The sequence below is a fragment of the Nycticebus coucang genome, chromosome X (genome assembly GCF_027406575.1).
Source record: "Nycticebus coucang isolate mNycCou1 chromosome X, mNycCou1.pri, whole genome shotgun sequence".
Taxonomy (NCBI): Eukaryota; Metazoa; Chordata; class Mammalia; order Primates; family Lorisidae; genus Nycticebus; species Nycticebus coucang.
The window spans coordinates 14,158,600-14,183,031 of record NC_069804.1 but is presented as its reverse complement, the minus strand read 5'-3'; the positions used below and the strand labels follow the sequence as shown (position 1 = coordinate 14,183,031).

Below are 24,432 nucleotides of genomic sequence, written 5' to 3'. Positions count from 1 at the left end.
CCTCTGTGTACTACAGAAGTGCCTAGCACATAGCAAAAACACATATTGCACATTCCTTTATATATGCTTAAACTCTATTTATTTTACCCATTTCTCCTTAATGTCTCACCAGACTTCTTTTGAACCAAAAGCATTTAAAAGAAGCATTAGCTTTTACCTAAATCCTAAAAGACTTCAGTTGAAGAACACTCTACTGTTAGAATGGAACTTGATTCCTCTCTATCAAAAATGACAAGCTCCGGCTCAGCACCCTTAGCTCAGTGGTTAGGGTGCTGGCCACATACAATTGAGCTGGCAAATTCAAACCCAGCCCCAGGCCAGCTAAACAACAATGACAACTACAGCCAAAAAATACCCAGGTGACCTGGTAGGCACCTGTAGTCCCAGCTACTTGGGAGGCTGAGGCAAGAGATTCACTTAAGCCCAAGAGTTGAGGTTGCTGTGAGCTGTGACACCACGGCACTGTACCCAGGGCAACACAGTGAGACTCTGTCTCAAAAAAAAAGACAAACTTCATACAATTTTTCTGTCCCTTAAAAAGCTAGCATGATCTTGTCTCATTTGAAAAGTCATGCCGGCCGGGTGCAGTGGCTCACGCCTATAATCCTAGCACTCTGGGAAGCCGAGGTGGGTGGATTGCCTGAGCTCAGGAGTCTGAGACCAGCCTGAGCAAGAGTGAGACCCCCATCCCTACTGAAAACAGAAAAAATTAGCTGGGTGTCATGGTGGATACGTGTAGTCCCAGCTACATGGGAGGCTGCGGCAAGAGGATCACTTGAGCACAATAGCTTTTTTGGTTTTTTGGTTTTAGAGACAGAGTCTCACTTTATTGCCCTCGGTAGAGTGCCATGATATCACAGCTCACAGCAACCTCCAGCTCTTGGGCTTAGGCGATCCTCTTGCCTCAGCCTTCCGCGTAGCTGGGACTACAGGTGCCCCCCACAACGCCCGGCTATTTTTTTTGTTGCAGTTTGGTCGGGGTCAGGTTCAAACCCACCACCCTCAGTATATGGGGCCGGTGCCCTGCCCACTGAGCTACAGGCGCCACCTGAGCACAACAGTTTGAGGTTGTTATGAGCTATGATGCCACAACACTCTACCCAGGGTGACTAAGTGAGACTGTCTCAAGAAAAAAAAAAGAGAAAGAAAGAGGGAGGGAGAGAGGGAGGGAGGGAGAAAGGGAGGGAAGGAGGAAGGAAGAAAAGGGAGGGAAAAGAAAGAAAAGAAAAGAAAGCAAAGCAAAGCAGTGCTTAAATAAGGATCTCTAGAATCAGCATTGAAATTGACTGATGGCCTGAGACACAGAAAACAAAGGCTGTACAGGCTGTTTCTACCCTTCCATGAGTAGGATGTAAACACATGCACTTTTCCCCATCATAAGTAATTAACTACTTAATGTTGTGCCATTCAAATTTAGGAATATTACAGAAAAGATACATCCTGATGAGTCAGTTGAGAAAAGATGAGAGGTGATAGCTTTGAAATAAACACACTGTTAAGGAATAGCAGCAAAACGTAACAGATCAATATTTTAAAAAGAATCCTGGAAGATAGAGAAGACATATCTATATACCTTACAGACTTTTTTCCCTTAGTGAATAACTTTGTTAGCTACAATTGCCTTTATAGCCCAAGTTGGAAAGGAAGTCAAGATGTAAAAAGATTTAATAAAATGTATTTCCTAATTCTTCAATATTTGAGTTCCTGATTTCTTTAAATCCACTAATTCTTGCTAATGTATCACAAGAAATTAGATCTCTTATGAACTAAATAAGTATGGAAACCAAAGTATTATTTTGTTTTTGGAGACAGTCTCACTCTGTCACCCTTGGTAGAGTGTCATGGCATCACAGCTCACAGCAATCTAAAACTCCTGGGCACAAGTGATCCTCTTGCCTCAGCCTCCCAAGTTGCTGGGACTACAGATACTTGCCATAATACCCAGCTAGTTTGTAGAGACCATCCTCTTGCTCAGGATGGTCTCAGACACCTCAGCTCAGGCAATCCACCCGCCTCGGTCTCCCAGAGTGCTAGGATTACAGGTGTGAGCCACCATGCCCAGCAAAATATTATTTTCTAAAGGAGTCAATCCACATACAGGAGAACCTCAGAAAAACAACACTTGCTATAGAGTAGTAGAGAGTGTAAAGCAAGGGCTTTGTAAATAAAGCTTTATTGGTACATAGCCACCCCCATTCATTTACATATACATCTACAGCTGCTTTCAGGGCACACTGTCAGAGACAGATCTTTTCCACAGAGACCACACAAATGACAAAGCATAAAAATATTATCTGGCCCTTTGTAGACAAAGTTTGCCAATCCCTGGTATAAAGGGTAAATCGGATAAAGTTGAAGGAAACTTTAATTTAGGGCATGTGCTACTGCACAGACCTAAAGAAGAGCATCATAAGGCAACTCCAGTGTATATCTAGACTGAGAATCCGATTCTTTCCAACAAATGAAGAACCAGGCAAAACGGAAAACAAATCCAAACCCTGACATGAGTACAGCTTATTCTTCAATCCCATCATACAGCACATCCGCACACTCAGAGGATATGCCCTCTGTCTATCCTCCCACGGCAGGAATCACCTCTCTTTCTCTCTTCTCCTGTAGTTTTTGCTGCTCCTCTTCTCTCTCTTTTCTCTGCTGTTCTTCCCATTCTTCCTTTAACTTTCTCTTTAAGGGAAAAAAGAAAAAAAAGAGAAGGAAAGATAATTTTTTTCAGACTCATTTTTAAAAAATATTTAACGTGTATGGCAAATAAATAAAAAAATTTAGAAACCTAGGTAAAATGAATAATAGGTTTTTTTTTAAGTTTGAGATAAGCAACTCTTGCCAGACATAGTGGCTCATGACTGTAATCCTAGCACTCTGGGAGGCTGAGGCAGGAGGATCCCTTGACTTCAGTAATTCAAGACCGCCTGAGCCAGAGTGAGACTCCATCTCTAAAAATTAACAGGGCACAGTGGTGCGCACCCAGCTACTCAAGAGGCTGGGGCATGAGGATCACTTGAGCCCAGAAGTTTGAAGTTGCTGTGAGGAAGGCTAATACCATGGCAATCTAGTCTGGGCAACAGAGACTATCTCAAAAAAACAAGGAAAATGAAGGGCCTGTCCCAAAGAATGCTGTGCTTTAGGCTCCACCAAGGATACATTCTCCAGCTGCCATCAGAAAGGAAACAGAAAAATCCATCCTAAAATTCACATGGAATCTCAAAGAAGCCTGGATAGGCAAATCAATTCTTTTTTTTTTTTTTTTTTTTTTTTTGAGACAGAGCCACACTTGTCACCCTGGGAAGAGTGCCATGATGTCACTGTAGCTCACAGCAACCTCAAACTCTTGGCCTCAAGCAATCCTCTTGCGTCAGCCTACCAAGTAGCTGGGACTATAGGCACCCGCCACAATGCCCAACTAGTTTTTCTATTTTTAGTAGAGACAGTGTTTCTTGCTTTCTCTGGCCGGTCTCACACTCCTGAGCTCCACACACTTCAGCCTCCCAAAGTGCTAGGATTACAGGCATGTGCCATCCTTCCCGGCCAGCCAAATCAATCTTGAAAAAGAAAAACTAAGTTGGAGGTCTCAAACTTTCTAATTTCAGAACTTACTACAAAGTACAGTAATCAAACCAGTGTGGTATTGGCATAAAGACTGATATAGAGACCAATGAAATAAAATAGAGAGCTCAGAAATATACCCTTTCATATAAGTTCAAATGATTTTCAACATGGTTACTAAGACCATTCAATGGGGAAAGGACAATCTTTTCAACCAGAGGTGTTGGAAAAACTGGATATCCACATGCAAAAGAATGAAGTTGGACCCTTACATCATATATAAAAATTAATTTAACATGGATCAAAGACCTAAATGTATGAGCTGAAAACTATAAAACTTTTAGATGAAAACAGGGGAAATGTTTCATGACATTGGATTTAGCAACGATTTCTTGGCTATGACCTAAAGAGCACAGGCAAAAGAAAAAATAGGTAAGATGAATTTTATCAAAATTAAAAACTTTTATACATCAAAGGGCACTATTAACACATTGAAAAGGCAACCCACAGAATGAGAGAAAATATTTGTAAATCATATGTCTGATAAGGGATCAATATGCAGAATATATGAACTTCTACAACTCAATAATAGTGTTGGGTTCCAAGGCAGCTCCCTGCATCCTAAAATGCCAGAGTTCCAACCAGCTGCCTGGGTCCTTGGTTCTTGGATTGCTCTTGGTTGAAAAATGACCAGACACCCCAAAATAAGGCAAGCATAAAACAAAGTTTATTGAGAAAGACAAAAATGGGTTTAAAGAGTAAGAACAAAATATAGGCTTACAGAGCAAGATATGTTCACCATAGAGAGCAAATGGCCCCCACTGGTGCAACAAGGAAAAGGCATGGGTCATGGCTCCTGATTTTCTTTTATACTATCTGGATCAGGCCCACCTCATGGTTCAGTGGTCACCTTGAAACCTGACTCTTACTGTGCATATATAACTCCCACGGGCCTTTCTGAAAGCCCATTGGGGGGGTGTGGACCACAATGTTGATTTAAGCTAATGACATAATTAGTCTCTCTCTCTCTTTTTTTTTTTTTGTAGAGACAGAGTCTCACTTTATGGCCCTCGGTAGAGTGCTGTGGCCTCACACAGCTCACAGCAACCTCCAACTCCTGGGCTTAAGCGATTCTCTTGCCTCAGCCTCCCAAGTAGCTGGGACTACAGGCGCCCGCCACAAAGCCCGGCTATTTTTTGGTTGCAGTTTGGCCGGGGCCGGGTTTGAACCCACCACCCTTGGTATATGGGGCCGGCGCCTTACCGACTGAGCCACAGGCGCCGCCCCATAATTAGTCTCTCTCTCTCTCTTTTTTGAGACAGAGCCTTAGGCTGTTGCCCTGCATAGAGTGCCGTGGCATCACAGCTCACAGCAACCTCCTGGGCTTAAGTGATTCTCTTGCCTCAGCCTCCCAAGTAGCTGGGACTACAGGTGCCTGCCACAATGCCTGGCTATTTTTTGGTTGTAGTTGTCATTGTTGTTTGGCAGCCTGGGCTGGATTCGAACCCACCAGCTCAGGTGTATATGGCTGGCGCCTTAGCCACCTGAGCTACAGGTGCTAAGCCAACATAATTAGTCTTAAGGGTGTTCTAGGTGACCTTTAAGACTGTATTGTACCTGTTCTAGGTTAGAGACTCTTCTACATCCTTTCGCAGTTGGCATGCTAAGTTCTGATTGGTAGATTGCTAGGGTGTTCCTTCCTTCCCAGATGTGAGCAATCACTTGGGAAAAAAATTAAGGTGGGAGGCACCAAAATGGAGGCCTGGGGGGCACTAGTGCCCTTGTCTCCTTCTCCAGGAGAGCCAAGATTTCTAGTTATCTACCTAACAACAAGAAAATGAATAACTGATTAGAAATTGGGCAAAGGATTTTAATAGGCATTTCTCCAAAGTAGATATATAAATGGCTGATAAGCAGATGAAAAGACGTTCAACCTCACTATTCATTACGGAAATGCAAATCAAAACTAAAAAGAAATATCCTGCCACACCCATTAAAATGGCTGTTATAAAAAAAATTAGGAAAATAACAAATGTTGATGGAGGATGTGGAGAAATTAGAACTCTTGTAGGTTGCTGGTGGGAGTGTACAATGGTGCAGTTGCTATGGAAAGTGGTATGGTAACTCTTCAAAAAATTAAAAATAAAATCACCATTTGATCCAAAACAAAAAAAAGAAGATAAGCAACTCTTAATGAGAGTTATTTTGGTTAACGAATTAATTGGTTCCCTGGTTATGTGATTAATATCATACCTCTTGCTCTTCCTGACGTTTCCTAGCTGCCTCTTCCTTTTCCTTTTTTATTCTGAATTCTTCTTGTGCCTTCTGCTCCCTCAGCAACCACTCTTCATGCAATTTTTGCCTGTCAATATAACGATATAATCAAATAAAAGAAATAGGCATTAATTTACAAATACATACATACACATAAGGGAGCAAAATGACACGTTTGGGGACTAATTAAATAGCATGAAAGATATTCTCAATAAAGTAGTCGATTGTGGTTAAGAAAATGAGAAGGAAAGCCCTAAGTGTCAGTAGCCATCTTCCCAAATGGTAATAACAAAATCCCTATTTTACACTTCATAGGTGTGTTTAGTTGTGATATCTTTTACCAAAAAAGGATGCTATGCCATTCCCTTCAGGCTGATCACCGTGATTTTGGGTACCAATAAAGTGGGTAGCAAGTTTCAAAGCAACATCTAGCTTTTCACTTCAGAAAGTATTACTCTTCCTATTTTATGCATTTAAAAGTGGTAATTCCATGATTGCATCACTCTGAAAACCTGGCATCTTCTGACATTAACCTTTGGATTACTACTCCACACAGTTAAGAGACTCCTGTGGTTTGCCTCCAAACACCTAAACTGCTGAATGAAGGAAAATAAAACTACATTATGATTATGTCTTTAAAATAAAGGAAGCTATAGGGTCTAAAAAATTTTTCTGAACACTCCAGAAGAGAGAAGAAAGCTATAGGTTTTAAGAAAAGATGAAGTTATAAAAATAAATTAACAACTGTCTAGTCTATTTTTTTTTTTTTTTGTAGAGACAGAGTCTCACTTTATGGCCCTCAGTAGAGTGCTATGGCATCACACAGCTCACAGAAACCTCCAACTCCTGGGCTTAAGCGATTCTCTTGCCTCAGCCTCCCGAGTAGCTGGGACTACAGGCGCCCGCCACAACACCCAGCTATTTTTTGGTTGCAGTTCAGCCAGGGCCGGGTTTGAACCCACCACCCTTGGTATACGGGGCTGGTGCCTTACCGACTGAGCCACAGGCGCCGCCCAGTCTAGTCTATTTTTTAAGTTAACCAGTCATGAAGAGTGATATTTCAAGTGTCTCAGACAGCCAGTATCACAAGTCTCTAATTTAAAGGAGGATTAGATTTCCTGAGTTTATTTGCCAAACAGGTGCTTACAACCTAGATTTCATTTTTCTACTGAATTTGTAAAAGGAAAATGAAATATGAGGAATGGTTCTATATTACTTCAGCAATATTAGGAGTTAAATACGGTTTTATGTCCACCTGGGGAAGCTAACCACAATTTTAAATATTCTATGAGAAATTATGTTACATTTCCAACCTACAGATTCCAGGAACACATCTTTTAGCCATGGTAGAAGCTGGTGTGTTGCATATCAACGTTCCTATGCATGTTTGGGAGTATCATATAGATGTTTCAATGTTCAGAACCCTGATTTACAAATTACCTGGGGAATATATTAACTGTATATAACTAAACCAAATAGTATATAATTTTAAACCACAAAAAAGTAAAATGTTATAAATGTTAAAATGTAGTAACTTGAATGTACTATACATCTGTTTTAAAATAGGACATAACACCATATAGGATTTTCATATAATTTTCCCATTTTTCAGTAAAGTAGTATGCAACTCATACAAAATAAAGATAAAAATACACAAAGATACATGTATGTGAATTATTTATTTATTTATTTTTTTGAGATAGAGTTTTAAGCTGTCGCCCTCGGTAGAGTGCTTGGTGTCTCAGCTCCAGCAACCTCAAACTCTTGGGCTTAAGCAACTCTCTTGTCTCAGCCCCGAGTAGGTGGGACGACAGGCACCCAAGACAACGACCGGCTATTTCTTTTGTTGTTGTTACAGCTGTCATTGTTGTTTGGCTGGCCCAGGCTGAGTTTGAACCCACCAGCCTTGGTGTATGTGGGTGGCACCCTACCCACTGAGCTACGGGCGCAGCCCACTACTGCTCTTTTTATTTTTTTTGCATTTTGATAATTAGTTGAGTGGCATTAAATATATTCACATTGGTGTGTGCCACATTTGAGAAAAACTACCCTCTGAAAAATACTAAGAGAAGAAAAAAGCAGAATATTTTCATCATCTTGGGATACGGGAGAACTTTTTCAGGCAGACAGCAAGGCCAGATATCATGAGAAAAGATGTCATAAAAATCAAATCATAGCCAGGCATGGTGGCTCATGCCTATAATCCCAACACTGAGATGCTGAGGCAGGAGGATGCCTTGAGCTCAGGAGTTGGAGGCCAGCCTAAGCAAAGCAAGACCCCATCTCTACTAAAAATACAAAAAATTAACCGGGTGTTATGGCAGGCACCTATAGTCCTAGCTACTCAGGAGGCTGAGACAGGAGGATTGCTTGAGTCCAGGAGTCTGAGGTTGCTGTAAGCTAGGCTGAGGCCATGGCACTCCAGCCCAGACAACAGCAAGACTCTGTCTTAAAAAAAAAAAAAAATCCATCAAGTAACAAAATTACTTACAAATTAAAAAATGTATCCAAAAAGAGAAAGGTATAAGACTTAAGCAACCTATGGATAATAAAACACATAAAAAGATGCTTGACCTTACTAGTTCAGAAATGTGCCTTTGAAACAATGAAATGTAGTTTTTCACTGTATGAGTTTCAACATTTGATAATGCCTAGTGTGAGTGAAGGTACAGGGAGATGGGTGCCTTTATTCACTATAATAAAGGCTGCAAACCGCAAACTGAGATGCCTTTTCTACCATCAACATTTTGCATGGGCTTAACATTTATCCTTTGATACTACCAATTTCTAGTCATTTTTCTAAGGAAACAGTAGGACAGTTATCAAGGATATATAAACGGGGTACTCACTGCCACTTTTTTTTTTTTTTAGAGAGACGGAGTCTCACTTTGTCACCCTCGGTAGAGTGCCATGGCATCACAGCTCACAGCAACCTCCAGCTCTTGGGCCCAGGTGATTCTCTTGACCCAGCCTCCCGAGTAGCTGGAACTACAGGCCAGGTATTTTTTGTTACAGTTACCACAACGCCCAGGTATTTTTTGTTACAGTTTGGCCGGGGCTGGGTTTGAACATGTCACCCTCGATATATGGGACCGGTGCCCTATTCACTGAGCCACAAGCGCTGCCCACTGCAACTTTTTATATAAAAGTATATAAAAAGTAACTTTATAACCGGAAAGTCCATCAGTAAAGAACTATAAATTATGAATGAATAAATTATAAAGAAAGGATAAATTATGCTAGATCCGCACAGTGGAAACTATGTTGCCATTAAAATGGTTGAATTAGATCTCAGCATCAACAATGAAATGTATGTACTATGTATTTAGCAAGAAAGCAATTTATAGAAAAATGTATATATCATATCATTATAGAAACACACATGTACATTTACACTTCCTTTCTTAACAGTGACTATTTTTGGGTGTGTAGACTTATTATAGTCCATTCACTTCTTACACTTATTAATTATTTGGGTTTTTTCCTATTTCAAAAACATTTACAGGCCAGGCAGGGTGGCTCACGCCTATAATTCTACTACTCTGAGAGTGCGAGGCAGGAGGATCTCCCGTGAGCTCAGGAGTTTGAGACAAGCCTGAGCAAGAGCAAGACTTCATCTCTACTAAACATGGAAAAACTTAGCTGGGTGTCATGGCAGGTTTCTGTAGTCCCAGTTACTTAGGAAGGTGAGACAGAAGGATCACTTAAGCCCGGGAGATAGAGATTGCTTTGATGATGCCATGGAACTCAAGCCCAGGGTGACAGAGTAAGACTGTCTCCAAAAAAAAAAAAAAAAAGGAAAGCAAAAACTTTACAAATTAGCAAAAACAGTGAAGAATATTTCTATTTTAAAAAAAGTGATAATAAATTCTTTTTTTTTTTTTTTTTTTTTTTTGTAGAGACAGAGTCTTACTTTATGGCCCTCGGTAGAGTGCCGTGGCCTCACACAGCTCACAGCAACCTCCAACTCCTGGGCTTAAGCGATTCTCTTGCCTCAGCCTCCCGAGTAGCTGGGACTACAGGCGCCTGCCACAACACCCAGCTATTTTTTGGTTGCAGTTTGGCCGGGGCCGGGTTTGAACCCGCCACCCTCGGTATATGGGGCCGGCGCCTTACAGACTGAGCCACAGGCGCCGCCCGATAATAAATTCTTAAATAAATAAAACTGTATCTGATTTCACTATGGAAAAAAAGTGATAATGGGGGTGTCTGTAGCTCAGTGGTTAGGGCGCTGGCCACATGCACTGGGGCTCATGGGTTCGAACCTGGCCCGGGCCTGCTGAACAACAAAAAAAATAGCCAGGCATTGTGGTAGGCACTTGTAGTCCCAGCTACTAGGGAAGCTGAGGCAAGAGAATCACTTAAGATTGCTGTGAGCTATGAGGCTACAGTGCTCTACAGAGGGTGATAAACTGAGACTCTGTCTCAATTTTAAAAAAATGATAACACCTAGTTTTAGCCTGTCAGCTAGAGACTTAAATAGTTTATACATGGTATTTAATAAGACTTTTTTTTTGGAGACAAAGCCTCAAGCTGTCGTCCTGGGTAGAGTGCTGTGACATCACAGCTCACAGCAACCTCCAACTCCTGGGCTTAAGCCCACCATAAGCCCAGCTATTTTTTTTTTTTTTTTTGGTTGTAGTTTTCGTTGTTGTTTGGCAGGCCCAGGCTGGATTCAAACCCACCAGCTCTGGTGTATGTGGCCAGTGCCTTAGCTGATTGAGCTACAGGCGCCGAGCCAATAAGACTTATTTTGTACAAGACTTTATACAGAAAACCAGTACTAGTTAGTAAGGCTGATAATATTCCAAAATAACTTTATTCACTTTAAGTATCTCAATTAACACTGACCTTTCTCTCTCCAACAACTTCTCTTCTAGTTGTTGTTCTTCAATAGAAGCATCTTCCTCTTCCTCCTGTGAGAGTCCTGAGGAAATTAAAATGGTTTATTAAACTGAGTATTGCAAATCTTTGATCAAAATTTCAGGAAAAGGCTGGGTGTGGTGGCTCATGCCCATAATCCTAACACTCTGGGAGGCCAAGGTAGGAAAACTGCTTGAGGTCAGAGTTCAAGGCCAGCCTGAGCAAAAGCAAGACCCTGTTTCTACTAAAAAATTAGAAAAAATATCAGGGTGCAGTAGTGTGCAGCTATAGTTCCAACTATTTTGGAGGCTGAGGCAAGAGGATCACTTGACCCCAGAAGTTTGAGGGTACAGTGAGCTATGATAACACCACTGTACTCTACCAGGGTGACCGAGTGAGACTGACTCAAAACAAACAAACAAGAAAAACCTTCAGGAAAAAAATACATACAATCTTTAATCTTTATAATTATGGTAAAAACCTATCTCTGAAACTTTCTAATATTAAGGGCTTTAACCACCCTTATTTGGTACAATGTAAGCATTAAAAAGAGCAATGATGTTACTGGACAACACATTAAACTAAAAAATTAATCAGTGGTTCCATAGATATGCAAAAAGGTGGTGGAGGTGTGGGAAGGAACATCTGTCTTTACAGAAGCATGGCAACTTAAACATATAGAAAGATTTATGTAGAAAAATCATCACTTTTGCAGCCCCTTGTTATAAAAACTTAGACAAGGAGGTGGGGGGCAGGAGGAGAGGGGTAAATTCACACCTAAATGAGTACAATACACATTATCCAGGGGATGAGCACACTTATAACTTAAACTCAACAGTACAAAAGCAATTCATGTAACCAAAACATATGTACCCCATAATATTTTGAAGTTTTAAAAAATGGATCATGGAGTTAAATGTAAAACATAAAACTATTAGAAAAAATACAGGACAAAAATCTTTGAAATCTAAGACTTGCAACGAGTTCTTAAACATGACACCAAAAGCATAATCAATCAAAAGAATAAATTTGACTTCACTAAAATAGAACAAAAAATTTAGACACAGATGTTAAAAACATTGGGAAGGGGAGATTTACACTACAAAATATCACTCCCACAGATCAGGACAAATTACAAAGTGGAAAAATGTACCTTTACAATGAAGTGATCTGATGAGTAACACTTAAACCACAATTAGCATCATTAGGATTAGAACAACCTGACATGATGGGCCTTGTGATGTATGTAATTGAGAAGTTTACAGCCTCCACTCTGAATAATCTTTTGTCACAGAAAGTGTCACCTGAAGCTAATCATGACAAGACTAATCCAGAATGCCCAGCATTCCACAAAATAACTGGCTTGAGCTTTTGGAAGTGTAAGTACAGCCTGTAGAGCTTACAACTGAATTACTGCTTGTTTATTCAGGTGCAAGTCTGGTATTATGATTCTGTGAGCAAATGTCCTTATTCTTAGGAGTTATAGGCTGAAAGATTTACGGGGGAGGTGCTGTGGTATCTGAAACTGCTGTGCAAAGGGTTCAGAAAAAAATCTGTATGTATGTACCTTTCTTCATAGAGAGACAGAAAAAGTCAAATGTTAATAATTGGCAAATCTAGCTTAAGGGTTCATATAGGTATATATTGTACTTTTTCTTTTTAAGGCAGAGTCTCTCTCTGTTGCCCAGTGGTACCATCATAGCTCAACCTCAAACTCTTGAGTTCAAGCAATCCTCCTGTCTCAGTATGCCAAAGAGCTAGGACTACAGGCACGCACTACCATGCCTAGCTACTTTTTAAATTTTCTATAGAAATGGGGTCTTGCTATGTTGTCCAGGGTGGTCTCCAACTCCTGGCTTCAAGCAATTCTCCTGCATTGGCCTCCCAAAATGCTAGGACTGCAGGTATGAGCCACCATGCCTGGATTTACTACACTATTATTTCCAACTTTCTATAGATTAGAACATTTCAAAATAAAAACATGGTGAAATGATTTTTAATAGACTAGAAATATATATTCTATCCTATTCAAAATTTAAATGTGAGGGAAACAAAGCAGTGAAAGTGGAAGAGAAATGGGGGACAAATGAAATGATCCTACAGAGATAATAGATGAACTCAGGCTCAAGGAGAAAGATTTGTGTTTGTCACATATATCAAGTATTGCCTTAACCAAAAGCTCATCTAGTCCTAGATAATTATAACAATTTACTTTTCTTAAGTAAACTTTATTATTTCAGCACCTTAAGTTAAAATAGGCAAAAATTTAGAATAAGTGCAATCATATAAAATAACTAATTATTCAGATAATTAAATGATCTAATGTAACAAAGGGCCAGAGAACCTGGAACATAGGATATAACTGACTTAGAGTTATGACCATAGGTCAGACATGGCATGGTCATAGACGATATTTACAAATATCTGTTGACTGACTCACTCAACTCCCCATCCCCCCAAACTAAGCTCACACAATCCACAGAGACCATCGCTAACAGTTTCGGTATAGCATTTTTCCTTCACGTACGATCAATACATATCGATACAATGCAGTTGACCCCTGAACAACACAGGTTCGAACCACATAGGTCTATGCAGATTTTTTTCAATAAACATACTGGGAAAGTTTTTGGAGATTTCTGACAATTTGAAAAAACTCGAAGATGAACCTTGCAACCTAGAAGCATTGAAAAAATTAAGAAAAAGTTAGGTATGTCATAACTGCACAAAATATATGTAGACAGCAATCTATTTTACCATTACCATAAAATATACACAAATCTATTATAAAAAGTTAAAATTTAACAAAATTTATACTTATAGACCATACATGGCACCATTCACAGTCAAGGAAAATGCAAACAAATTAAACATGCAGTATTAAATCATAACTGCATAAAATTAACTGTAGTGTGTATACATACTGTGCTACTGTAATAATATCATAGCCACCTACTATTGCTATTGTGGTGAGCTCAAATGTTATGAGTATCCACTTAAAATGTCATGTGAACTCCGAGAAAGCAATTCGCCTTTCCGATAAATTATGTTGCAGTAAAAAGTGATCTCTGGAGGGCAATGCCTATGGCTCAGTGAGTAGGGCACCAGCCCCATATATGGCTCAGTGAGTAGGGTGCCGGCCCCATATACTGGAGATGGCGGGTTCAAACCCAGCCCTGGCCAAAAACTGCAAAAAAAAAGTGATCTCTAGAGTATTTTTCGTCATATTTAGTGTGATACCGTAAACTTTGAATAATGCCATGGGAGCTATACAAAGTGCCACTAGTGATGCTGGAAGTGCTCCCAAGAAGCAAAATCATGACGTTACAAGAAAAAGTTGAATTGTTTGATATGTACCAGAGATTGAGGTCTGCCACTGCAAATGCCTGCCATTTCAAGATAAACACATCCAGTGTAAGGATGGTGAAAGAAGAGAGAGAAGAGAGGAGAGGAGAGGAGAGGAGAGGGGAGGGGAGCAGAGAGGATGGGAGGGGAGGGGAGGGGAGAAGGAAAAGGAAATTTATGAAGTCACGGCAGCTACATTAGCAGGCGTGAAAACCTTGCACTTTTTGCAAAGTACTTTTTTATCTCAGATTGAAAGTGCAGTTTTCTGTGGGTACAGGATTACTATAAGGAAGGCATACCTATAGACTCTATGATTCAAGAAAAGCGAGGTCATTATATGGCGAGGTAAAGCAAAAGGAAGGTGAAGAATCTACAGCTGGCGAATATAATGCCAGCGAAGAATGGTTTGATAATTTTTGAAAGAGGTTTGGCTTTTAAAATGTCACGATAGGCTCGGCGCCTGTAGCTCAGCAGCTAGGACGCCAGCCACATACACCAGGGCTGGCAGGTTCAAACCCAGCCTGGGCCTGCCAAACAACAATGACAACTACAACAAAAAAATAGCCTGGTATTGTGGTGGATGCCTGTAGTCCCAGCTACTTGGGAGGCTGAGGCAAGAGTTTGGGTTTGTTGTGAGCTGTGACACCACGGCATTCTATGGAGGGTGACAAAGTCAGACTCTGTCTCAAAAAAAAAAAAAAAAAAACAGGAGAAGCAGGAATAAATGAGTTCTCAGATGCCACTAAAAAAACATTGAAAAGAAAGGATATCTGCCTGAACAGGTTTCTAATGTAGACAAAATTGCCCTATCCTGGACAAAACATTCCTCAAAAAACATTTATTAGTATGGGCTAACTCTACTGTTTTGTGCAAATGAAGTTGAATTTATGATCAAGACTGCCCTTACCTATAAAGTAGCTAACCTCTAAGCCTTGAAGGGAAAAGAAACACCAGCTTCCAATTGTTAGATTGCACAATGAGAAGGCCTGGACAATGAGAACAATTTTTGTGGTTTTGTTCTAGCAATGCTTTGTCTCTGAAGTCAGAAAATATTTTGCCTTTTAACATTCTTATGATATTGGAGAATGCCCCCTGGCCACTCACAACCCCATGTGTTCAACACTAAAAACATTAAAGTGGTCTACTTGCCCCCAAACACAGCATCTCTAAATCAGCCTCTTCTAGACAAAGGGTTCATAAGGACCTTTAAGGCTCATTGCACATGGTACGCGAGACTGTGGATATGGCAAAAAAAGAAAAAGTAGGGCGTGAAGGGTTTCAAGGTATGGATCTTGGAGACACCACACCAGAGGAATTCACAGAAGACAGCTTGATGGGAGCGTGTGCTTTAGAACCGGTGGCAGACAATGAAGAAGAGGATGTGGAAGAAGCAGTGCCAGGAAACAGACTGACATTGGACAAGCCGGCAGAAGGGTTCCAGTTACGCCAGACTGCTTTTGACTTCTTTTATGACATGGACCCTTCTCTGATATGGGCAGTGAAACTAAAGCAAATGGTTGGGAGAAAGATCGCCACCACATAGAAACATTTTTACAGAAATGAAAAGTAAAAAAATCAGACATAAGTTATGATATACAATAAATATATCCATAAAGTGACACCACGTGTTCCTGCCTCTTCTGCCTCCCAGTCCCCCTCCTTCACCTGTTCCACCTCTGCCTCCACGAAGACACCAGGACCAGCCCTTCCTCTTCCTCCTCCTCAGCATGAAGAAGAGTCAACAAAGGTCTCTTACAGTACTCAAGTTTGAGAAAAAACTTGCAAATCGTCTAAAGAGAACATTGGACTTTTGCTACTTTTAGAAAGACAAATATTCACTAAATACTTACTATGTGTCCAAGGACTGTACTGGCTGCTTAAGTTCATGCTGCTTGCATCTGTAACATTAGATACTTAATATAGACTTACACCGAATCAGTAGGCAACAATTGTCCAAGGCGTTTCCTCGTCCTCATTAGTATGTTAACATTATTTCTAAAGTGTATCTACTGTAACAACTTTACTCGAAGACAGTAACCACTGCAATTCATAGGATACAATATTAACTTTCTTCAGACACTTGGGGCCCCAAGTCAGGGCGCGAGTGGAGGGAGCAATTTCAAACACAGAAAACGGAATGAGGAGTCTATTACCTGAGTCTCTCAATCGAGCGAGTTCCTGCCGACGTTTCTTTCTTTTCTCCTTCTTCAGAGCAGCCCTGTATATTTTGTGGCTGAAAGATGAAGACGGACATACCGGTGTCAGCCGCTGCACCCGAAATGCTGCGAGAGCTCCCCTCTCCTCTGCACCCAGAGACAGGAAATCCCGCAAGTACCCGAGAGATATAGCTTGCTTCCCTTCGTCTTACACACTTAACATGCATCTACCACGGTCTCATGTTTCCACGCCTAAACGGCAGTTATGCTCCATCTGCTACCTGTCCCTCTCCTCTTTTCACTCAGCCCCCAGACGCCCGTGACAGCTCAGGGCGCCCATCGGGTAGGGCAGGAGCTGCCTCTGGGGCTCATTTGCTTGGCTTAATTTTCCTTTTCCTGTTCATCCCTGCCTGCGCCTCCCGCGTGCCCAGGCTCGGCCCGCTTGGTCCCCTCTTTTTTCCCATTCATGTCCCTCGGCGAAGCTTACCTAGGTTTTTGTGGGAAAACTACCTCCTCGGGCGCTGCCATCTTGACGGCACTGCTCCGCCCCGCAGACCCTGCCGGAAAAGGCGGATTTACTAGCAGGGCGGGCGCACGCAAGCGCAACTGCTGCAGGCACCGCCTGGCCCGAACCAAAATCAGAAGATGGGAGGTTCTCTTGGGTGGCTCCTCTTCCAAAACCGAGCTCGAACAAATGTCTCCTCCCTGAAAAATCCTCTGCGGTTCTTAGGCCGCCCTGAAAGTAATGCTTCCCTCCGCAGCGCTCCCCGACGGCTTTATTACTATCTCTCCTCCTGCCATAGAAGGACCTTGTGTAGCCAGGCTAAAATCTCTCCTCTCCCCCCTTTCTCACAACCACTCTTGAAGGCTCTTTATACAGAGATGCTCGCTTTGCTTCCCTTCCAACTTCTCCAGGCTTCGCCTCCTTCCGCGGATTCACCTATCAGAGCCTCAGACAATGCTCTGGACTCCGCCCCCTTCTAGTCACGCCTGTCGGGGCTTCTCCTGTAAATCTAACTCCTAGGACTGGAGAGGTCTCTCCTCTGCCCCAGAGGGCTTTACAATCGAGGGGCAAAGAAGACCCAATCCATAAATAAAATGATATGGTGCAGCCGGGCGCGGTGGCTCACGCCTGTAATCTCAGCATTTGGGAGGCTGAGGCGGTGGATTGCCTGAGCTCACAGATTCAAGACCAGCCTGAGCCAGAACGAGACCTTGTCTCTGAAAATAGCTGGGCGTTGGTGGCAGGTGCCTGTAGTCCCAGCTACTTGGGGAGGCTGAGGCAAGAGAATCGCTTGAGCCCAAGAGTTGGAGGTTGCTGTGAGCTGTGATGCCATAGCACTCTACCGAGGGTGACAAAGTGAGACTCTGAGATAAATAAATAAAAGATGATATGGCGCAAAGTTGAAGTTTACTTAACATAGTCTGCCTGGGAATTTGGGGAGACCTTTGTGATGATTAAGTTGAGTATTAAAGGACAATGGCCTTTACCTAGACAGAGAAGGGTAGGAATGAGGTTACAGGGAGATCAGCATAGGCAAAAGCCCTGAAAGATGAAAATGGAATGCTCCGGGAACAGCAAGTATTTTGGCAATCGTATTTGAAGTGTAATTCGAGAGTACCACGGAATACAGTAGGCAGGATAGGGCTGAGGGACTAGGTTACGGAGGAGGGCCAGGTATGCCATACTAAGAGCTATAATTAAGTTCTGTAGGCAACAGTGAACCATTGAAAGCCTTCAAATAGGGGCTTGTTGCAGTCATATTTATGTTTTTGGTAAATTTCTCTGGTTTGCAATATGAAGGATTAAAAGATAAATCTGGAATATCAATAATCTAGGTCAGAGGTGATGATAAATTAGATAGAGGCAATGAGAGTACGGATTGGAAAAGTAAAAATCATCTCTGCTAATAATCTGACTGAGATGAAATTTTTTTCAAGGACACAGTACAGCTTCAAAATGGCTAATAGCCTCCATCTTTTGAGTGATTTAATAACTTCCCTGGCCTCCCTTTGTTTCCTTTCTCCTCCAAATTAAAATAGCTGTGATACCCAAATTACTAAACTTCCCCTGCTTCTTCTAATCCCTGATCAGAATTGTTGATATATGCAGCCCAAATCCTGCATAAAGCCTCACTCTACCACATCTTACTCAAACACTTGAAGCAACACACATTTCCCTTTACCTCCAAGTTGACCTTGTCCCGAGAACCAGTAGTTGGCTCTCTGATCTTTTATTTATTTTTAAATTTTTTTTTTTTTTGAGACAGAGTCTCACTCAGTCACCCTGAGGTTGAGTGCCACGGTATCGAAGCTCACAGCAACCTCAAACTCTTGGGCTCAAGCAATTCTCTTGCCTCAGCCCCCCAAGTGCCTGGGACTATAGGCACCTTCCATACCGTGTGGCTATTTTTAGAGACAGGGTCTTGCTCTTAGGCTGGTCTTGAACCTGTGAACTCAGGCAATCCACTGGCCTTGGCCTCCTAGAGTGCTAGGATTATAGGCATGCGCCACTGCTCTCAGCCTGGCTCTGTGATCTTGAGTAAATTTCTTCATGTCTATTTCTCAGTTTTATCATTTGTAAAAATCAAGATAGTAATAATTCCCATCTTACAAGTCTTTTTATTGTATAAGACTGAATAAGATAACCCATACTATATATTAGCACAGTGCCTAGTAATAGTGAATGTCCCCCAAACTTTAGCTGTTATATCATCACCACCACCACCACCACCATTGGCATGAAAACATCCTAATCCCCTCAAAACTGGGTTAGATGCTACTTGTGCTCCCAGAACAAGTATCTCACCTTTTGTAACACCTATGACTATATACCGCACATTATGGTCTTCACCTGTCTGCTTCTTGCACTAAATCTTAAAACTCTTTGAAGGCAGAGATTTGGTAGTTGTGTCCTAAAACTGGAGAATGTCCTGAGTAGCATAGAATGTTGTAGTTATGCAAGTCATCAGTTTTGCTGGTCCCTATGACAAAACTTATGCTGAGAATTGCTGCCATTCTGAAAGCATCAGTGTTTGGGTTGCTCTAACATTTCTTATGAATCAGGCAAGAGTTTCACTTCAGAACAATAAGTAAGAATATCTCCTAGGAAGACACTCCTAATTCCTAATTATAAAAAAGATACAGATGTAGATTTTGTTTTATCATCAGTTAGAAGTGACTGTAAATTTTCTCTTATAGAAGTTCGACATTTATTTTCAACAATTAACCACTGAATTCATTTTCAGGAACGGGCTTGAATTGCTTAAATTAATTTCATTACAGAAGTAAGTCTAAAAGCCAATTCCACTTCCAAACTATAACTACCATCATTTGAATTTAATAGGGAAAGACTTCTTCCTAGATGTTTTTGGGGTGGATACCTGGTTTTAAACAGCCAGCTTTCCCCTAACCCATGTGCAAGACAAATTCCCCCTTTCTTGCTTGTCATTCCTGAGTGTAACTGCAGACTGCAATGGGAATGCAACATCTTGAGATAGGGAGGAACTGCCTGGAACAGCCCAGACCTTATTTCTGTTATTCCTAGGTAATGTAACATCTTGAATTAGAGAGGAACTGCCTGGGATGGCCCAGGCTTTGTTCCTCTCTCCCCTGGAAGCAGGATGTTCTTCAAAGCTTTACCCAGTAAGTTATATGTAGTCCCTGAGGTATATAACTCAGGGTGAGTTACCTTTTGGGATCCCTCAGCCACAGTGCAAGTGGGGCACATGCAGTAGAGACTCCATCCACACCACCCAAGGCAGCTCTCTTGAGCCTTAGGTTTCCAGCTCACAATGGATCCTTGGCTTCTTTTGTCTCTTGCTGTCTGTGTTTAAGTAATAAACCTGCTTCATGTAACTTATTAGGTGTGAGTGCATTCTGTCTCACTGGACCGAGACAAGTTGGTAACCAGTGCACAGTGTACCTGCTTTGTACCATGTAGCCCTGGGAAAGGGGCTCATAGTTCCCCCTGTGTGGTGATGCCAACAGACTGTGCACTGGACCGTGGACTGAATGAGGTGAGCTGAAGAAGATTGGCTGCTTCTTTCCACTGCTAGAAAATCAGTAAATCCACTGATTTACTGCTTCTCTAGTAAATCCCTTAGGAACTTTCTAGATGCTTTCTGATTTGTATGTTAAAGGATGTCTCACTAATTTTACAGACATCTTATATACCAAAACAATAGGTGGGAAAGTCTTTCCCCACCCATTAATACTGCAAATAAAGAGTTTGGTCAAATATTATTTAATGAAGATGACCATCAGTTTTATTAAAAACTTCTTTCCCAAGACCTTTGACAGACTTAGACCCATTTTCCACCTTCATGTCTAGGAAAGCACAAGTAAAAAACTTTTGAGAGCATAAAAGACAAGAACAAAAAAATTCTTGTTTAGGTGTATCAGTAGCCAGGGAATCTACAGTGCCCCTTTTAGGGTCATATAACTATATAACTAAGACATGGAGGAAGAAACTACCTCCAGGCAGTTTCCATAGCCTTTACAGGGAAAGTGACCAAGAATTTATTGTGCAGACCAGGATAGGGTTGAAAGAAAAAGAGGGTGCTGTTAATAATTACACTAGAACACCAGGTATAAGTAAATCAGGAATGGTAAACCAAGGACACCTACCTGCACTGTAAATGCATCTTTTGTATCTCTAAGATATAAGGGCATGTCAGGCATTCTGCATATTATTATTCCTTTCCATTTGGAAGACTCACTGCAGCATAGTTTTGCCCCAAGAGTTTGCAAGAGGGCTAGAAGGAAAGCCTGTGTGCCCTGGAACATAAATATCTCATGTGTTCACGCTTTTAAAGGTAAACATAGTTTGAAACAGGTGAATTGCAGAAAGTTAACATAGACTTTTTTTTTTTTTGCCATGTTTATCTTTCTAGGAATTTTATGCCTTTCCTAGGGCACACATTCAAAAGTCTTCACCCCTCCACAACTGCCATTTTTAGAGAATAGATATTTCTCTAAACTTATACATAAAACTCCATTTTTTTTTTTTTTTGAGACAGTCTCACTTGTCACCCTCGGCATCACAGCTCACAGCAACCTCAAACTCTTGGGCTCAAGTGATTCTCTTGTCTCAGTCTCCCGAGTAGCTGGGACTATAGGCGCCCACCACAATGTCTGGCTATTTTTAGAGAGGGAGTCTCGCTCTTGCTCAGGCTGGTCTCGAACCTTTAAGTTCAGCAATCCACCTGCCTCAGCCTCACAGATTACAAACTAGGATTACAAACGTAAGCCACTGCACCCAGCCTCCATTTTTTTCCTACTGAATTTTTTTGACTCATAATTGGGGTAAAAATGCATGTAAAATTTACTATCTCAACCATTTTAAGTGCATAGTTTAGAAGTGTTAAGTATATTTGCATTGTTGTGTAACAGATCTCTAGACTTTTCATTTTACAACACTGAAACTCTGTATCCATTAAACTCAAACCCCACCCCAACTCTCCCCAGCCATTGGCAACAACCTTTCTATTTTCTGTTCTATGAATTTTACTACTTTAGACATTTCACATGAGAAGAATTGTACAATATTTGTTCTTTTGTGACTGGCTTATTTTGCTTGGCATAATGTCAAGGTTCACCTACGTGGTACATTAGACAGGATTTCCTTCTTTTTAAGGCTGCACAATATTCTGTTATATGTATATGCCACATTTTCTTTACCTATTCATCTGTTGATGGACATCTGGATTTCTTCTACCCCCTAGATTTTGCAAATAATGCTGCAATGAACACAGATGTACAAATATCTCTTCAAGATCCTGCTTTGAATTCTTTTGGATATATACCCAGAAGCTGGATTGCTGGATCATAGGGTAATTGCTTTCAGTTCTTCAAGGATCCTCTGTATTCTTTTCCATAAGGACTCAGTTATTTTACATTCCTACTAATAGTGCACAGGGGGTCCAACTCCTCTGTACCCTTCCCAACACTTATTATTATCTGGTCTTCTGATAGTGGCCATCACAATGGATGTGAGGTGATATCTCATTATTTATTTATTTATTTATTTATTTATTTATTTTTTAGAGACAGAGTCTCACTTTATCACCCTCAGTAGAGTGCGGTGGCATCACAGCTCATAGCAACCTCTAACCCTTGGGCTTAAGTGATTCTTTTGCCTCAGCCTCCCAAGTAGCTGGGACTACAGGCGCCTGCCACAACACCTGGCTATTTTTTGTCGAAGTTGTCATCATTGTTGTTTAGCTGGCTCAGGCTGGGTTCGAACCCACCAGCCTCAGTCTATGTGGCTGGCGCCGTAACCACTGTGCTACAGGCGCTGAGCCAACCAAGCATATCATATACTAACAATGACAACTAAAGACTAGGGCAAACATACTCACTGAGAAGCCCTTATAAAAGAATACACAGTCATGTTTTCAAATAAAAGATAACTACTGTATTTCAAAATATTCCTATGTTAAGCCAGGAAATACCAGTCTGGGCCCTGTGGCAGTTTCTAAAAGGCCTGAGCTATGGATGGTCAGTGTTTGTGCCTTACCAGTTGTTAAACATTTTGTTTATAATCTCTGCTTATAACTCTACAGAACTGGTAACTGATATAAACAAAAAGATTGCTCAAAAATGTCAGACATGGGCTGGGCGTGGTGGCTCACACCTGTAATTCTAGCACTCTGGGAGGCCAAGATGGGAGGGTCCATTGAGCTCAGGAGTTTGAGACCAGCCTGAGCAAGAACAAGATCTTGTCTTTACTAAAAATAGAAAAAACTAACTGGGCGTGGTGGCAGGTGCCTGTAGTCCAAGCTTCTTGAGGCTGAAGCAGAAGAATTGTTTGAGCCCAGGGATTTGATGTTGCTGTGAGCTAGGCTGACATCATGGCACTCTAGCCTGGGCCATAGAGTCTCAAAAAAAAAATCAGACATGAAAAGACATTACAATTACCATTATTGATCATTCACTGCTCCTCGCCATTATAGGCAAGCAGTGCACGCAGATGTCTTAATTGGCAGTGGGACATTCCATGCTGGTGTTACCCAACAGGCTGCTGCAAGAAAAACTTGTGTCTCTTGCTATTACTTCAGTGATAAATATTATTATCAACCAAAAAGAATTTGTTTACCAAATAGTTCTCCTCAAAGACTGATGAAGTACTCCCACACCACGAAATGCACATCTATAAACATTACTAAATGCAGGTATTTAGAATAGTCTAGTTAACAATTTTTTGAAAGCTAGCATGTATTAAAGCAAAATACCACCTAGATACAAATGTTTTAGGGGGTCGCTTGGCTGATTGCAGGCTTGGGTTTCAATTGTATATTCAGCACATAATCGTGCCGGAAGGATGAGCGGACAGTGCGATTCATCAGGGGTTGTAGGGGACGGAAGTTGTCCACCATTCTTTTCTCTTTCTCTCCCTCGGAAGTAAAAAGCAGGGTCCGAAATTGTTCAAGCTAGAAATAGAAATACAAAGTATAAGTTAGTTCAATAGAAAACCAGCTTTCCCTTGAGAGTAAATTACTTTCATTTTTACAATTCCGAAACATTCATCTCAAGTTAGATATAGAAGGAGAAGTTGTTTCCAGGTAAGAATACCCTCATCACCTGACAGAGAATCAAGTGCCCAGAAGCTACAGCAGGTGGTGAAATCAGCAGGGCTTGGCATCCAAAGACTGGGGTGCAAACGTCCTGTCCCTCACATATGGGCTATTTAGCAAGGACAGGTTACTTTATCACTTTGATTCTCAGGAACCTCATCTTTAAATGAGCCATTACTAAAGCCTTCCCTGATGCGTAAAGTAGCAGCACAAAGAATGTGGGTTTTTCTGAATTTAACTAAATTATTAACATAGAAAGTACATTATTGATCATTCACTGCTCCTGGCCCTTATGGGCAAGCAGAGCACATAGATGTCTTAACTGGCAGTGGGACATTCCATGCTGGCATTACCCAACAGAACTTTCTGCACTGATGGAAATGTCCTTTGCACAGTCCATTTCAGTAGCCGCCAGCCACATACAGCTGCTGGGCACTTGAAAAGTGGCAGCGAAACTGAGGAATTGTTTTTTTTATTTTAATACAATTTGAATTTACTTATGTTTAATTTAAACTGTCACATGTGGCTAATGGCTTATGTACTGGACAGGGCAGCTCAATGCAAAGGGAGCAGCCCAAAGTAACAAGGGCTTGTTCTTTGATGTGGCAAGTGCATCAATCATAGCCCCTGGGCTTTCTGAGCAACCATGTTATGGG

General features: G+C 41.3%; 2 protein-coding genes across 10 annotated transcripts in view; both read right to left on the bottom strand.

Annotated features, from left to right (window-relative positions):
* Nucleotides 1–19,980, bottom strand: part of ZRSR2 (zinc finger CCCH-type, RNA binding motif and serine/arginine rich 2) — a 35,105-nt gene extending 15,125 nt beyond the window's left edge. The window contains exons 1-7 of one of the 4 annotated variants that reach the window (XM_053580382.1): nucleotides 19,891–19,980; nucleotides 16,687–16,904; nucleotides 16,197–16,276; nucleotides 15,894–15,941; nucleotides 10,687–10,762; nucleotides 5,815–5,923; nucleotides 2,596–2,682 (exon numbers count right to left, since the gene is read on the bottom strand). In XM_053580382.1, the coding sequence (XP_053436357.1) occupies nucleotides 2,596–2,682; nucleotides 5,815–5,923; nucleotides 10,687–10,762; nucleotides 15,894–15,941; nucleotides 16,197–16,276; nucleotides 16,687–16,904; nucleotides 19,891–19,929 (657 nt within the window). In that variant the 5' untranslated portion in view covers nucleotides 19,930–19,980. Of the gene's footprint in view, nucleotides 1–2,595; nucleotides 2,683–5,814; nucleotides 5,924–10,686; nucleotides 10,763–13,316; nucleotides 13,376–15,893; nucleotides 15,942–16,196; nucleotides 16,277–16,686; nucleotides 16,905–19,890 lie in introns of those variants that run through there. The other 3 variants (XM_053580384.1, XM_053580383.1, XM_053580385.1) reach the window with 3 other exon arrangements.
* The window catches only part of CA5B (carbonic anhydrase 5B), a 68,846-nt gene continuing 63,811 nt past the window's right edge, over nucleotides 19,398–24,432 (bottom strand). For all 6 annotated transcript variants that reach the window (XM_053580388.1, XM_053580389.1, XM_053580391.1 and 3 more), the window contains one exon: nucleotides 19,398–23,632. In XM_053580388.1, coding sequence (XP_053436363.1) covers nucleotides 23,453–23,632 — 180 coding nt within the window. In that variant the 3' untranslated portion in view covers nucleotides 19,398–23,452. The remainder of the gene's footprint in view (nucleotides 23,633–24,432) is intronic.